The sequence below is a fragment of the Ammodytes marinus genome (assembly GCF_949987685.1).
Source record: "Ammodytes marinus genome assembly, chromosome: 9".
NCBI lineage: Eukaryota > Metazoa > Chordata > Actinopteri > Uranoscopiformes > Ammodytidae > Ammodytes > Ammodytes marinus.
Genome location: NC_137213.1, coordinates 5,241,887 through 5,258,368, shown reverse-complemented (window position 1 = coordinate 5,258,368; position 16,482 = coordinate 5,241,887). Strand labels below are relative to the sequence as shown.

The 16,482-nt window shown below is 41.0% G+C and overlaps 1 protein-coding gene across 1 annotated transcript; it reads right to left on the bottom strand.

Annotated features, from left to right (window-relative positions):
- Positions 1-330: 330 nt before the first annotated feature.
- dpydb (dihydropyrimidine dehydrogenase b) lies at positions 331-16,109 on the bottom strand (the record flags this gene model as incomplete). Its single annotated transcript, XM_080034935.1, has 25 exons — positions 331-495; positions 860-937; positions 1,335-1,397; positions 1,595-1,744; positions 2,254-2,375; positions 2,680-2,734; positions 3,402-3,544; positions 3,966-4,085; positions 4,228-4,348; positions 4,565-4,648; positions 4,857-4,925; positions 5,608-5,772; positions 6,295-6,510; positions 6,958-7,142; positions 8,269-8,479; positions 8,876-9,045; positions 9,913-10,020; positions 10,327-10,414; positions 10,779-10,860; positions 11,181-11,377; positions 11,900-12,061; positions 12,213-12,300; positions 13,090-13,172; positions 13,292-13,402; positions 16,080-16,109. 25 exons carry the CDS (start codon positions 16,107-16,109, stop codon positions 331-333), a joined length of 3,066 nt encoding a protein of 1,021 aa, XP_079891061.1.
- Positions 16,110-16,482: the final 373 nt, after the last annotated feature.

Genomic DNA, 16,482 nt, shown 5'->3' with positions numbered 1-16,482 from the left:
TTGAGTCTAAGTTACAGTTTAATTATTGGCACATTTATTATGATATCATACTCTTTCTCCAATGATCATATTAAAAGCGCTATTATTTCCTTAAAATCAAGGCTACATTTCTCCTCCTTTATCAAGCAGATAAACATGTTGGATATATCATCTTTCAAACTCTTTACATCATCCGATATGACTTGCATTCACGGCACACGGTGTTGACGACGGCTTCTCAAATGTCTCAGAGCTCACGTGTAGAGATAGCTTTGGTGGCAAAGACCCACCGCTGTAATAACTGATCTCCATGATTACAATACAGTAGGTACAGTAAAGCTGTGTTGCCTCTCAAGAGACAGTACTGACGGGCACCCCTCTCTTGGGTACATATTTAGTTGGGCGGGTGACCATCTTGATGCAGTCTATGATGGGGCAGACACTGAGGCAGAGGGTGCAGCCCGTACAGCTGTCCGTCACAATGGGGAGGTGGGTTTCCGGGTGGAACTCTATGGCCTGGAGAGACAAGTGGGCATGTCACATTAAACAAGTGAGGCAAGTACCTCTTTCAAATGACATTACATTACATGTCATGTAGCAGACGCTTTTCTCCAAAGCGACTTACAACTGGAGCACACATTTATACACCGATAGCAGCAGCTACCACGCAGGGTGCAAGCTAACTATCGGGAGCAATTTAGGGTTCAGTGTCTTGCCCAGGGACACTTGGACATACCACCCTACCCACTGCGCTACACACCCCAAATATGTCTTCAAATCAGAGAAAGGCACAAAAACTGAAAGAAAGAGACTATGTTACAGATAGGCAGACAGACAGACAGACAGACAGACAGACAGACAGACAGACATACAGACATACCTGGTATCCAGAGTCATTGCAGGTCATGTAACATTTACCACAGTTGATACACATGTCTTCATCTATCACGGCCACGACCTGAGAACAAAGTCAACCCAAGTCAAAAGTTAGTTTGTATAGCACATTTCAAACAACCTCAGTTACCCAAGGTCCTATTGACTTGGATCTTTGACCTACAAAATGCAGTTGATCCTCTAATCAAAGTGTTAGTTTGAGCCAAATCGACGAAAAAAGACGAAAATCCCTCAAAGTGTTCATGAGATATTGTGTTCCTGAAGCATGAAGTCGCAGTGACCTTAGACTTTGAACTATGACCTCCAAAATCTTTCCCTTAATTAGATTGGTGTACATGTGTGCAAAGTTTGAAGAAAATCCCTTAAACATACAGCCAACCGTCTCACTTCAAGCGTTACCTGTATGACTCTGAAAATGAAAAATGGCTACAGTAATATGTGAGCAAAAAAAGAATGGGTACCTGCTCCATGTTGTCAAGTTCCTGGTATGCTCCAATGTAGCGCAGCGCTCTGGCTATCACATCCTACAATACAAACAGAGTCATCACCATACACACACAAACACACATGTCTACAATTCAATCTGCATAATTCAGTTTACAATTTATGATACAAAAAATGCAAAACATGCAAAGGAATAGTGTGTGTGTGTGTGTGTGTGTGTGTGTGTGTGTGTGTGTGTGTGTGTGTGTGTGTGTGTGTGTGTGTGTGTGTGTCATACCTTGACAGCAGGAACAGGCATTTTGGGCGCGCTGACTATGCGCCTGTTGGCTTCCATCAAGTCTGTTTCATCAGCGTATCTGAGCTTTTTCTTGTAGTCTGCAAGTGCTTCTGTCTTCTGCCCCAGGTATGGACCAAAGCTAGGGAGGCTCTACACACACACACACACACACACACACACACACACACACACACATACACACACACACACACACACACACACACACACGTCAAGTCGCAGTAACTTTTGACCTCCAAAATCTAATCGATGCATCTTTGACTCGACATATTTGTGCAAAGTCACTCAAAGCATTCATAAGCTTGACATTGGACACTTTACCTCTGACCTCCAAAATTGTCTTGAAATATTGCTTGAGCTTACAGTGACCTTGACCATTGTCCTATTCCCCTCCTAAATATTTCCATTTCATCCTTTTCACTGCAGTGGACATTTGTGCAAAGTTTGAAGAAAAACCCCTCGAAGCGTTCATGAGATATTGCGCTCTCAAGAATTGCCCGGACGGACGGACGGACGGAAGGACAACCCAACCAAACATCCAATCCAGTTTCTTCCCCCACACAGAAGTGTTGCTAAAGGCAGCAGTAGGTAGGCACTCTAATGATTCTGACAGTAGTAGTATGGGTGGTAAGTGTTGGTACCTGTCCGACCAGTTCTTCCACTCTGGGGACCGGCTTTCCCTTCTGATGTCTCTCTGTTGGAGGAGATTGACCGTCCCAGTCCTTCAGCTCCAGGCTCTTCAGGTACAACAAGGCCTTCAGACCTGAACACACAGAAAGGCTTATCATGTACTATTAATATGTCAAAGCAGTCGCACCTGGGCACACAGGACAGTTGTTTTTGGTTAGGTCAAAATAAAGTGTGTATACAGAATCCCCCAGAACTGGATTAAAGAGTAAAACATACTAATGTTAAATGAAACAATTATAGCATATGATGAAGACAGGTAGGTATGACAGAGTTAAAGAAAAGAGACATCTAAAAAATAATATTTGTTGTTTTACGGTCAAATATAGATTTGCTTTATATGTTTTCACCAAAAAATACAGATCACACAGTTAACGTACCCAAACAGTAATCCTCAATCACTGTGAAGTCCTGGTTCTGTACTGCACTGCACACCTGTGGTAATCAGAACAGCATCAAAACCAATGTAATGGAAGATTTATTTTCGCTTCAAGTCATGGCAATTTTCTAAAGACAAAATGAACAATGTGTACAGTTTCCTTACAGACTGCAGGATCAATTTGCTTTATAAAATTCAATAAGACATTTGCAGAATGTTGGTAAAACAAGAGGGAGTAACGACTTGTTTAGACTTGTTCATGACTGTTAAAACCATGGCGCCCTCTGCTGAAATCTCCACAACAGAGCGGGTTAAAGAATTTCTTCTGAACGGACACCATGAGCTTTATTGGATAATTAAATCACTTGTCTGGCTCATTGCCATTACAACAGGAACAAACATTAAAAGCTAGATATCATTGAATTACAAATGCATTTACAGGATGTAACCATAGGTAGGGAAAATAAACAATACAATGTATTAAAAGCAATAATGTCTTCTACAGTGATGCTAAACAGTAAAGGAAATCAGATTAAATTAAATCTAAAATTATTATTTTGTAATGTATCATGTCTCAATTTCCCAATTTGATATTAAATCAACGCTGCATCATATCAACAGTGACTGATATCTAGTTCTGAAGATCTGAAAGGGTGCATGAGGAATACATTGGTTGTAGTAGTCTGACCCTGGTACAGTAGGTGTCACAGTAAATCTTTTCACCTGTAAGACTGAGGCCCCGGCGTGGAGGAACTGTAGTCCGGCCTCTGCTGAGTCGATACCTCCGGTGGCCAGAACTGGAAACCCAGGGATAGCTCTGCCGATGGCCGAGACCGCTCTGAGAGCAATGGGTCTGATGGCGTTACCTGCACACATGGCTTGGATTACTGAGGGCCCAGGAGAAGTGTACGGTGCTGTATTTCATTGAGTCTTTGGTTTCAGTTCATTGTAACACGTTGTTAACGTAGGAAACTGGATTGGCATCACTTCTTTTTAGATCATTACGCTACTGTGTTGCATTATGGGAAATGTAGGATCTAGTGTTTTCTGAGCCTGACTGACATTAGTTTTTATTGAGTCACTTAAGATGCAATACATTTTCTAGAAGTACCCTTCTATAGCTACTGTCAGAGCACACATAGTATGGACACAGGTAGCGTATTAGGAGGAGATATTCACTGATTTTTACAAAATAAATATTTTGAAACACAAACATTCCCCAGAATAGCTGAGTACACCTTTAAAAGGGGATTGTGTAAGTGTTTGTATGTTAGTGTGTGTGCTTACCAGACACCCCTCCATACGTGGTGCGTTTGCCGCTCCCCACACCGGGCCAGGGGGAGCCGTCTGCCTTCAGTCCCATCATACCTGACACTGTGTTGGTGGCTGTTACTCCATCTGCTCCACCTAGAACACAACAGAACCATAAACAGGTATGCCAGACATTCAGCACATACATACGTACAGGTACATGGCCATACATACAACAGCATATTAGAATGATTTGCACGATGCACTGCAGCTGAATAGGGTCATATTTTGAACGTACCTTCGTGAGCAGCCTTGGCGATGTCGACAATGTTGGTGACGTTTGGAGTCAGTTTGGCAAAGAAGGGAATGGTACTGGCCTCACGCACCCAGCGACAGATGTTACGCACCAACACTGGATCCTAATGGCAGACACACATACACACACACACACACTGTTTCAAACATGTCATTGTTCTTTGGTGAGAGACTACACTAAATATCTAATATCCTCTATGGATATGGCAAAACGGGGAATCAAAGATTGTATGCAGTATGTTCATGTAAAATCAATGTATGCTATATATATGAAAAATAAATAGGTGTATGTGTGTGTGTGTGTGTGTGTGTGTGTGTACCTGTCCACAGGCCAGTCCCATGCCTTTCTCTCCCATCCCATGGGGACAAGACAGGTTCAGCTCCAGTGCATCTGCTCCTGATTCCTGAACACACACACACACACACACACACACACACACACACACACACACACACACACACACACACACACACACACACACACACACACACACAACACACACACACACACACACACACACACACACACACACACACACACACACTTTAGTGTTTTAGACATTCACAAACCACAGAGTTATAACCTTTTATTTTATTTTCTATGTTTTTTACCACTGCCATCTTGGCTAGTATTGTCCAGTCTTCCTTGTTGTAACCACACATGATGCTGGAGATCACCACCTGACAGACAGAGACAGGGAGAGGTTAGTTTGAACATTTATTGGTGAATTCAGTTTCATCTATCACACGTGCTATGACAGACACAATGACTAACATGGTAGGATGACGCATCTGACTTTCGATCAGACATGCAAACAGAAAGACGCTACAACAAACATATCTACATATACTAGAGCTAGACGATTAATCATGCATGACGATAATCACGATGATGATAGGAAGAAGAAGAAATAATGTCTGCAGGCAGCCGCAGCAGTGTGACTGCTGTGGAGGAATGTCAGCACTTTTTACATTTTCAACCCAAATATCTACCTTATATTTTTTTGGGGTGACATAGACAATGTACATTTAAGAAATATATATATGTGTCTGCATTTGATTAATAAATGTTCATCAAAGTACAATTTTGTTTCTCTTTTGTTATTATTCTAATGATATATTGACCATTAGCCAACCTGCTGCTTAACTATTGGTATCGGCATTGGAAAATTGAAATAACCCATATCGGTCGACCACTCAACTATACAACTAGATAGATCTGGGTTTTTTGGTTTCGCAACAAGAACAATTTGACAACAATCTGCCGGTTGTCATTTATGCTTTTCATGTACTCAGTAAAGTGGAGTTCAAGGCAAAACTTCATACAATTCAAAGTAAAAAGGAGTTGTGAAAATAGCCTTACATTATGGGGGAAGTCCTTCTTTAGTTCTGTGACTGACTGGCACCAGTAGGCTGCTGTCTTCTCACTGATGAGCTCGATGTTGAGGAAGGAGCCTTGGCCCGGGCCGAACACATTACCAGAGGTGGTGCCCCGCACAATACGAGGAGACACGTTAGTCACCAGGTCCTGCAAGGGACACCGTTATGGAGGCCAGGCAGATGAATAGACAGTGCTGGATGGAAAAATCACTGCTCCCTGCTGCTCAAATGATGCTAGACTCATACGTACATTTTTGTATTATTTGCTGGACAAAGAAAAATCTGAATATAATAATTTGGGACTTTACAACACTGTGATATTAATTTTGTTATTCTACAGAATAAATGATTAAGCGAGAAAATTATTGTAAGTCTATTCAACAATTTGAATAATTGTTGTAGATTGTTTTGCTACTTTTCTTTAGATATTACCTAGTCTGTTAGATTTCAAGTACTGCTGGGTAAATGAAGAAGTAGCTGTGAGCTATAATTAAAACTGCAAACAGGTGTGTGTGTTTGTGTGTGTGTGTGTGTGTGTGTGTGTGTGTGTGTGTGTGTGTGTGTGTGTGTGTGTGTGTGTGGGGGGGGGGTGTGCGTGCATGGGTGTGTGCGTGCGTGTGTTTGTGTGCATGTGTGCGTGCGTGTGTGTGCGTGTGTTTGAGCACTGTACCTTATCCAGTCCAAAGGTCTTGGTCAGAGCGAAGCCCCATCCTTGTTCAAAAGCTCTCCTGATCATGGCTGTGCTGGTGGTGGGGGGAGCGGAGGCCAGGCCAAACGGGTTGGGAAACTTGATTCCACACAGCTCCACGCTGATGTCCACCTGATCGATAGCACTGTAGAACAACGGCAGCTTGGGTACACGGTCCACCGTCTGTCCATGCAGGGACTACAGGGGGGTCAAAGGGAAATGGAGTTCATAAGAAAACAATCTGTGTGCTGATTTTTCCGGTTTTACCAACGTTTACATAGTCTGTCACAGTTTTTCCTTCTATTTTTCCGTTTTTTTACAGCTTAATGCTCACAGTTTATAAATAATTGAACAAGTACAAATTTAAATGAAAATTACAAAAACAAAACTTAATTCCATTTTTAAATATTCATTTTATATTAAAAAATTTAAATAGAAATAATGAAAAAAATAAAAGAATAAAAAGTGGAGAAGACATGTAGGCCTATGTGTAACTGTCGGCAGGCAGGATGATTCAAATCATTTCACTGTGTTAATATGACAGTGGGCAGGGTTCCATCTTTTGATACATATTAATATCTGGAGTCTCAAGAAGTATACAGTATGTGTATATGAGTATATTCCTTTTCACACAGACACACTAACCTGTAGGTATCTGTGAATGTGCCATGAGGCCTGCTTGCCGTCGTTGACTGACTCTACGGAGGTGTTGGCCAAACCAGCGATGTCTCCTCCTGCAAACACCCAGGGCTCGCTGGTCTGCATGGTGTCTGTGTTGATCTCTGGAGTGCCCCAGCGGTTCAGCTTGACTGGAGCCATGGCATCACTCACTACACACACACACACACACACACACACACACACACACACACACACACACACACACACACACACACACACACACACACACACACACACACACACACACACACACACACAAACACAATACATCATCATCAGCATCTTTAATTATATGACTCGAGGGCCATTAAAATGCACACAGTTAAACAATACACAACACACACATGAATCTGTAAAGGCATACAATTGCAGAGTGGTGGGAGAGTGGTGGTAGGCAGCAATGATTTAAAGAAGGTTAAAGGTTCAGTAAGCGGAATGGTCAGTTTAGCTAACTTCATGTCAGTTACTGCAGTAAGCAGTCCCCTCCCTCGTCCCCACGTCACCACATTAATGCACTGCGGTCTTCAAGCAGCGAGTTATCTAGCAACATCTCAGATCCGTAAGTGTGATAAAACATGATAAAAACCATCAAAACAGACATTGGAAATGAGTTTTGCTCTGCCATTGTAGGCGCATACACATTCACTCATCTGTGCTCTGCACGTGCACCGGCAGTGAGACGGGTGCCGGTTTGTAGCGTTCTCTCTTCTGATTGGTTATCAGTAGTGGGATCCCCGAAAAGTTTATTTGCCGATTACATGCAGAGCAGGTGACTGAGAGATTGGCTTTGTGAAACGCGCACACTATATAAGTGATCACTGAATGAATAAAGAGCGATTTAACACTTATATTAACATAAATAAATCGCTTACTTCACCTTTAAGCTCCTATAGGAAGCTACATTATGGTTCAAGGTCACTGCCATTTCACAATCGTGTAACGTCGCAGTAACCTTTGACCTTCCAAAACCTATTCAGTTCATCTTTGAGTCAGAGTCGACATTTGTGCAAACATTGAAGAAAAACACCCTCAAAGCATTCATGAGACATTTCGTTCGTGAGGCACGAGATCACCTTGACTTTTGACCTATGACAATATATCCATCTATTCACCCATCGCCGGGACAGAGACATAAAAACATGCCAGAGCACAACAGTAAACTACAAATACCCATCTTCTGAATAACTGTCCAATGCTCATAGTAGTTCTGGGCTATTAGCAAAAGGCTAACTGCTTAGCGCTCAGTGTGTTACTCATCTGATTGGTTAATTTTACCTGTTGGTTCGTTGAGCATGGAACCAAAGGCGCTGATGATGTAATCGGCCTTCAGCCTCACGACCTGTTCCTCGTCCTCCAGCCAATCACCTCCCTCCGTCTGCTCCGTGCGACAGAACTGTAACCCGGCAACGCGGCCGTTCTTCATGATGACCTCCCGCGGAGACAAGAAGGGCAGGAACTCACACTGCTCCTCCTTCGCCAACTCCATCTGACACAGAACACACATTCACTATCAGGGCTGTGCTCAAATATCCATACGGCAAATATATATCGCCATATTTATTTTCGTGAAAGCGGTTCAGTTATTTTGTAACCCTGAATTGCCAGGGTTAGAATCTGTATTTAAGTCTTGAATTAAATAGTTTTGACTTAATTTGTCCGCTGAATTATCAATATAATGCGATGTGATGTATGATCTTACACAACAACACGTTTTTCAGCTCTGTTTTTACATTTTCACTGAACTATGTGGAATATTGCAATATATCATATCGCGATGTGTATCGTATCTTGAAGTCATTGCCACAGCCCTACATTCACTACTCAGTATTCTCTATATGTCTCCACCTCGCTATGTTCAGGTCTGTATAATTGGCATGCGTACCTCCTCTGGGACAGCCCTGATGTTGGTGAAACCCTTCCTGAAGCACACAAACACTCTCTTTGCTCCGCAGCGAAGAGCCGAGGTGGCACAGTCGAACGCAGTGTCACCGGCCCCCAAAACTATCACCACTCCTCTAATCTCTGGGAGGGAGGAGCGGCACTGACACATGCCTGCACAGAGAGAGAGAGACAGGGACAAACAGTGTAACGAGAGCTGAAAAACGCCTATTGTACAGTGGTGGGAGGCAATGCTTTAAAAGAAGGTAAAGCTCTTAAAAAGGTCACTGCAACCTGACGTTCCCTGCGTTCCAAATCACATACTTTTTCTTTTTACTACACTACATACTAAAGGACAGAAGAGCTTTAGGGCCACAGAAGAGGGAAAAAAAATCAGATAAGGAAGTTTTTTTTTCATAATGACGAGAATAAACACGAATACTCCAAAATGCTATTGGAGTTATTTGGGCATTTATGTATTTTTAGCATACTACTATTGACGTGCATGTATTGGGAAATCTTTTTCAGGCATACTTAATAGTAGGGAAGTCTGGGGATTGGAACGCAGGGAATATGTAGGGTTGCAGTGACCTTTGACCTGCAAAATCTAATCAGTCCACCGTTTAGTCCAAGTGTAAGTTTGTGCCATACTTGAAAAAAATATCAAAGGTCAAGGTCACTGGGACCTCATGCCTCGTGAATACAATATCCCAAGAACGCTTTTAAGGGGGTTCTTCATCGACAAAATTCCCTCAATGCATTCTTAAAATATTGTGCTCACAAGATTTGAGGTCAAAATTACCTTCACCGTTGACCTTCAAAATCTAATCAGTTTATCACTGAGTCAGAGTGGACATTTCTGCAAAGTTTTAAGAAAATCCCTCAAATCGTTGATGAGAATGGCTTGGCTGGATAGATAACTAGTAAAGCATAATGCCTCCAGTTTTCGTCTTTCACCAATTATTATCATGAACATGTGTTGTATGTTGTGTATTTCCTCTTATTAATGGTTGCTCTGTGTCTGTGTGTTCACGGCTGTACCCTTCTTGCTGGCTGCGGCCACCATGGGCAGAAAGTCTTTGGAGGTGAAGAAGCCTTGATCCATGGTTAAAGCATGGAAGATTTTAGCTCTGTTGGCCTGAGGCAGACCTGGAATCAAACACACACACACACACGCACACACACACACACACACACGCACGCACGCGCACGCACGCACACACACACACACACACACACACACACACACACACACAGACAGACAGACAGACAGACAGACACGCACTCACGCACGCACGCACACACACACACAAAAACACAGGTTAGAAGAAAAGCAGTGTATAGTCCTATTCTAAACTCGCTTTGACTGAAATTACTAGTAATGGAGTGGTGCAGAAATTATAAACTATGAGCGTCATGATTTTGTAGAACTTTCTGATATGATTTGAAGCTCACCAATCCCAATGAAGACTGCTTTGAATCCCTCCTCTCTCAGGGAAGTCAGAGACATTCCGTCAACACCTAGACCCTTCTCTAACACCACCTGGTGCACACACACACACACACACACACACACACACACACACACACACACACACACACACACACACAGACACACACACACACACACACACACACACACACACATTTATTAATGAGACTATGTGAGGATTAAAACGATCAGAAAGCTCCTTACACATTGTCATTGTCTTAATGCTCATGAATATCCAAACTCATGAATCAACACTAAACCATAATATTAATAAGCCAATACCTCTCTATTCAAATGATTTAAAATCCACAACAACCAACGGAAGACTTCATAACTAAACAATTATTGGGAAAATGTATTCAGGCATTATGCAGTATGGATGTTGAGTATGATAGGAGTGTCAATGCAGCCATACCTTGACCCCCAAGTCTTTCATTAGCTCAACTTCCCACTGGACAACCTCATAGGGAAGCCTGAACTGAGGGATTTCTGCTGTGCTGCAGGGAGGCAAACACATGTCTTTGTTTGAATGTTGATCCCCCCCCCATCAACTTTATATTGTCTCATATATCTCTCCTTCTACACAAACCATTCTCAAGTAACCCTGTCCCATACGTTTTGTATAATTATAGTAGATTAGCTTTTTAACTGTCATTTCTAAAAGTCCTACAACACATTTTAGCTTTAAACTCAACAAATCTCATCAAGACATTTCATTCATGAATATAATATCGTACTACACACCATAATCTCTTATCTTATATAACAATATGTAATATGATATGAAAAACAGTATATGAATATAATGACGTGTTACCTCAGCCCTCCAATGTACTTCTGTTTCTCAAATACGGTGATGTCATCATAGCCAAGGCGGGCCAGGAAGGAAGCACAGCTGATTGACGCAGGGCCACAACCAATCAGAGCCAAAGGGCTGTGGTAAGACTCTGGCATCTCATTGGCTGGTGGGAGTTCAGGATTCCTGACCTGAGGGATGCCCATCTTACTAAACACCTAGGATGAAATAAACACACACACAGACACACACACACACACACACACACACACACACACACACACACACACACACACACACACACACACACACACACACACACACACACACACACACACACACACACACACGCAGAGAGCTGCTGTTAAAAAATTAAAATAAAAAATTTGAAAGTCACTTGTCAAGCCCTTTATAGACTGCTTTCATTTCATGACACTAATATAATTCAACAGGACTTTAAAGTGAGCAATTGTGCCCAATAGGCAATAACCCCTGCAGTGGGGCATTGTTGGATTGTTAATTACTGTATTTTGTTATCTTATGTGACATCGGCATATCTATTGGTGTGATAGTTACAGTAGCATGTGCATGCATTATGTTTTGTCTTTTGGGTTCACAAAAACAAACAAGTACATCATCGGCATATAAAGACATTGATGGTGGCATGACTAGTTGACTGGTTATTTAATTCTGTTTTATCATGTTTTATGCAGAAAACTTCATGGTTCTCGATATTGTACCTCTGTAGCAAACTGCTGTAACCCTCCGATATTAATGGGTCCTTCTTCAGAAGCATACAGATTGCAGCCCCCAACACACAGCTCGGAGGTGGGACAAACCATTCCACAGGTCAGACCTAGGGGGTTGTCAGAGAGGATGGCCCGCGCTGCCCCATAGTAGTTCTGGTTAAGACACACACAAACAAAGACAAACACAAACACATTCATTCTTTGCCTTGAGACATCTTCCTCTTCATAGAACTGACAATAACAAAAGTGACTATGCACGGATGAATGCGTGCACGTTTTTGCGTGTGTGTATATTTTAAAGTACCTTATTAGAGATGCTTGTGATGAATGTCTTTACGTCCAGGTTAGTGGGGCAGCTCTTCTGACAGGGAGCATCTGCACACTTTAGACACCTAAACATAGATTTGACTTTAATATGAGTCATGATAAATCCTTGTTTCAAGTCAGGAAAGATTTAAATGTATATATTATCCATAAATTCAGTCTTGAAAATGGAGTGATGGAATTCTAATTCTAATTGATTGTTGAAATAATGCATATCCAACTGTTCTACATGATCTCATGCCTGTATGCGTCAATGCAATTTCATGAAAATCCATCCGATAGGTGTGGGGATATTTCAAACACAAACATGTGTTGTAATGTTGCAGATTACTTAACTATGTCTAAAGCAAGCAACACCAATGCGCTTGCAATTGTAACTCTATATGATGTGCCGTTACTTTCCCTAGCTACTGTAAAGGTGTAAGTTCTGTTAATGACCAAAGAGCTCCTCCCTGTGGAGGTCTTGTGAGTCACTCACATGTATAAGGCACGTGACTGTGAGGTTGGAAGTGCTTTACAAGCCAGTTAAAGGTGCACTATGTAACTTCAGAGAGTTGAAAAAAAGTTGTTCATTACTGAATAAAAAAACTTTCCTCACAAGAAATGTGGATTTCTAGAACACTAGGGCCCACAGTTTTGTTTACAAACATACTCTAGTCATACATTTGGTTCCAGGTCTCACTTTTTTTTTATGATTTATGATAGAATTATTCAATGCTATGAATAAAGTAAATATGTTTTGTAAACTAACTGCAGGCTCTGAAAATGTAAAGAAAATCCCCCTCCCCTGAAACTGCATAGTGCACCTTTAAAAGCTGTACTTTGCGTGTGAAAACATAAAGTTAATGTCTTCTCACCTCAGTGCTTCTCGCATGGCTCCTCGCTCACTCAGCGTTGTGTGTTTGATGTCATCAAAGTTGTTTTCTAACTTTACACAAGACTGAAAGAAAAGAATGATGGTTTATTGGAAAGATATGAGGAAGAGAGAAGAAAAAAATGGCTGAACTGAAATGCTATTGACTAAAGCACCAGAGACTAGTTGTTTGTTTGTGTTCTTACGTCACAGCCTCTTTCAGGGTTTCTCTTCCAGTGTTTCTTTTCTTTCTGCTTGCTGGACGTGGACATGATCTGAGCATGAGTCTTCACCCTGGGGTTCAGAGCCAGGATGCTCTGCAGAAAATGAGGTGAAAAAAATCAACACATCAAAAGTGGAATCGTATTTTAATTTTTATAGATCAGCTGCTCCTGAACACAGGTTTCAAGATTACCAGAAAAATTGCTGTTTCTTTAACATGTAAATTAGTATAATAGTATTAATACTATATTCTAATATGTCGTCCCACCCCTTGCAGAATAATCACGTGCATTTACCATGTTTTGCACATGTACTCTTGAACTTAATCACATTGCAAGTTGCAACATTTGCAGCACATGTTGGAAATTGTTATTGCACATGCTGATGTCCTCAGAAAGTGACGACAAAACTCCAATTCTGGGAATTTTCCAGTAAATGCTCTTTGAATATCTTTATTTGACATTCCAAAATCTGATGTTGACCATTATGAATAACAATAACGTGTTGACGAAATATTGTTTTGCGTTTTTTTTAGCTTTGTAAACTGCATCCTGTACCAATCCAAAACTTGTGCATCATAAATGAAAACTCGTAATGCTGCTTCCCTCCTGTTACTGATGAACACACACACACACACACACACACACACACACACACACACACACACACACACACACACACACACACACACACACACACACACACACACACACACACACACACACACACACACACACACACACACACACACACACACACACACACACACACACACAGAGCTGCTGTTAAAAAACACTGAAACTTTTGGAACTTTCTAGGAAGTTTGCCTGTTTGGAGGGTTGGGGTCAACATGATAAGATAATGATGAGTTGCTGGGCCAATGCTCTGAGCTTATGTGACCTAGGACTTGAGACTGCACTTATATGGCATCCTTTGGAACTATTTCCCCATCTTTACACGTGCCTACCTAGCCTGGCACCGCCCGCCTACGTACTTCTGTACAAATGAAATTAAATACGATGGTCTGGTAGGACCAGGCTAGTTCTTACCTACACTGTACCTCAACTGTCACTTATTTACAGCTTGTACAACAATAGGCTGCACATAACACTTGTGTATAAAGATCATGAAGCCAATAATAGCATGGCTTTTTATCCCCTCAAGGAGAGACAAGGTCCAAAATGTCCATTAAGGTTTTTATTTGACTAAACCTTGTCGGATTGTGTCTCCTATACAACAACCATATGTAACGGCCACTATCTGTGCTTATTTCATTTTGTTTTGTGCTTACGTGTTGGTATTTCTGTAGTTTTTTTAATGTTTTCTTTTAAGCTATACAGATGGAAATTAGCCTGCATGGCTGAATCTGGTACATGTTGGACTCTGGTGATTTCATTTATAACTGTTCGCTGTCCCGTTTTTTAAAATTGCCATACTTTAAATATGAAAATGTTTAGCCTTTATTTATACAGGTTAATCCCATTGAGACCGGAGACTCTTTTTCAAGGGAGACTGGTTCCCATTCACACGTTACCATTCACACACACATTCATACACCGATAGCAGGCTAACTATCAATACTAATTGAGCTCAACTTCTAACTTACATCAACAGAACTTTCCATAATCATTCTTAGCACTATTCTGCAGGTTACTGCAGAAGGACTTGATTGTATATTGTTAATTGTCTAATTTAAGCTATCAGACATTTTCTTTATAAAAACATATTGAAAATGCATTTAAGACCTATGCATAGTATTTTTTTATTTATAAAATGACAAAGGGCTGTATTCAAAATATGTTCTTGTTTGGACTCAAACAAGTTGTTAAAATGAAATGAAGATTACATAGAATTTAGTTTTTTTAAAGAGATGCAAATGTACGCATAATTAGTAAGATATTTCCAAATTTGCATATTGATTTCAAACATTCCACAAGAAAAATATCATTTGAATCAACTGGCAAAGTTTCCTAATGATATTTAAAGTTAAAAGTGTTACCATAGTCACCTACAGTATCTGTCCTTAATTTGTACTGCTGCTGCGACGTGTTAAAGTCAGTGGAATAATGTTTTAAAAAACAGTAATTTTTCTTCAGATTGATGCCATTTCTTTGATGTTAAAATGCCATTTTTAGAGATCATAGTCATTACATAAGTTCAGCACTTGCTCCGACATGTACACGGTAGCCCCCTTGAGAGGCCTCAGATTAGTATTCTGTCTGAAGTGGTGGGGGACTAAGCCACTCTCAATGCCAGAAAACCTTCTTACACTAGAAATTCCTCTACATAAATCAAGTGTGTAAAAGTCTCTGATCAGTTCATTTATAGGGACTTTGTTCTATATTGGTATTTGCACACAGGCTCACAATACACAGATTTAGACTTTTCTATGGTGGAACAACAAAACCAGACAATTAATAGGGAATCCTGCTGAAGGGAAAAGGTAAGGCAATGCAAGGCAAGGCAAGTTTATTTATATAGCACAATTCAGACACAAGGTCACTCAAAGTGCTTTACAGGGTCAAGATTAAAATACATGATACACATTAGAAAAGCGAATAAATAGAAATAAAAAATGTAAAAGCTAATGAATAGAAATAGAACATTTAAATACAACAACATTGCAGGTTAAAATGGAAACAGAAAAATCTTCAGACTTGATTTAAAAGAGCTGAGAGTTGCAGCAGACCTCAAGTTTTCTGGGAGTTTGTTCCAGATATGTAGAGCATCAAAAGGTTGAACAATAACACTTATATACATGCAATCATTTACCTCAATGTCTGGAAGATCTTTACTCAACATGGTGCCTCTGTCCGCTTTGGGGCGAATACAAAGCTTGTCAGATGCTTTGAGTGGAGATCCTTTCTGCAGATTGTTGGAATAGAGGGTCCGAAGCACTGTCCGGGACTGCTCTGCTCCTGAAGTGGAACTTGCCCTGTTCCTTATCAAGCCCACTCCTCCAGCATGTGGACAACAGACTGGTTAACAGTCTTAGACAGTGTCAGCGCTGATAGCACCACGGGAGGGGTTGAAGTTCATTGCACCTGAGCCCAGGCTAAAGCAAACAATGACCCTGCTTTTTTTTTTTTGCTCTATAAGAGGCATAAATCCGTGTTAAAAGGGACAGTACAATATTTTTGTATTTTAATGTATGAAACAGAGTGCTGTTCATATT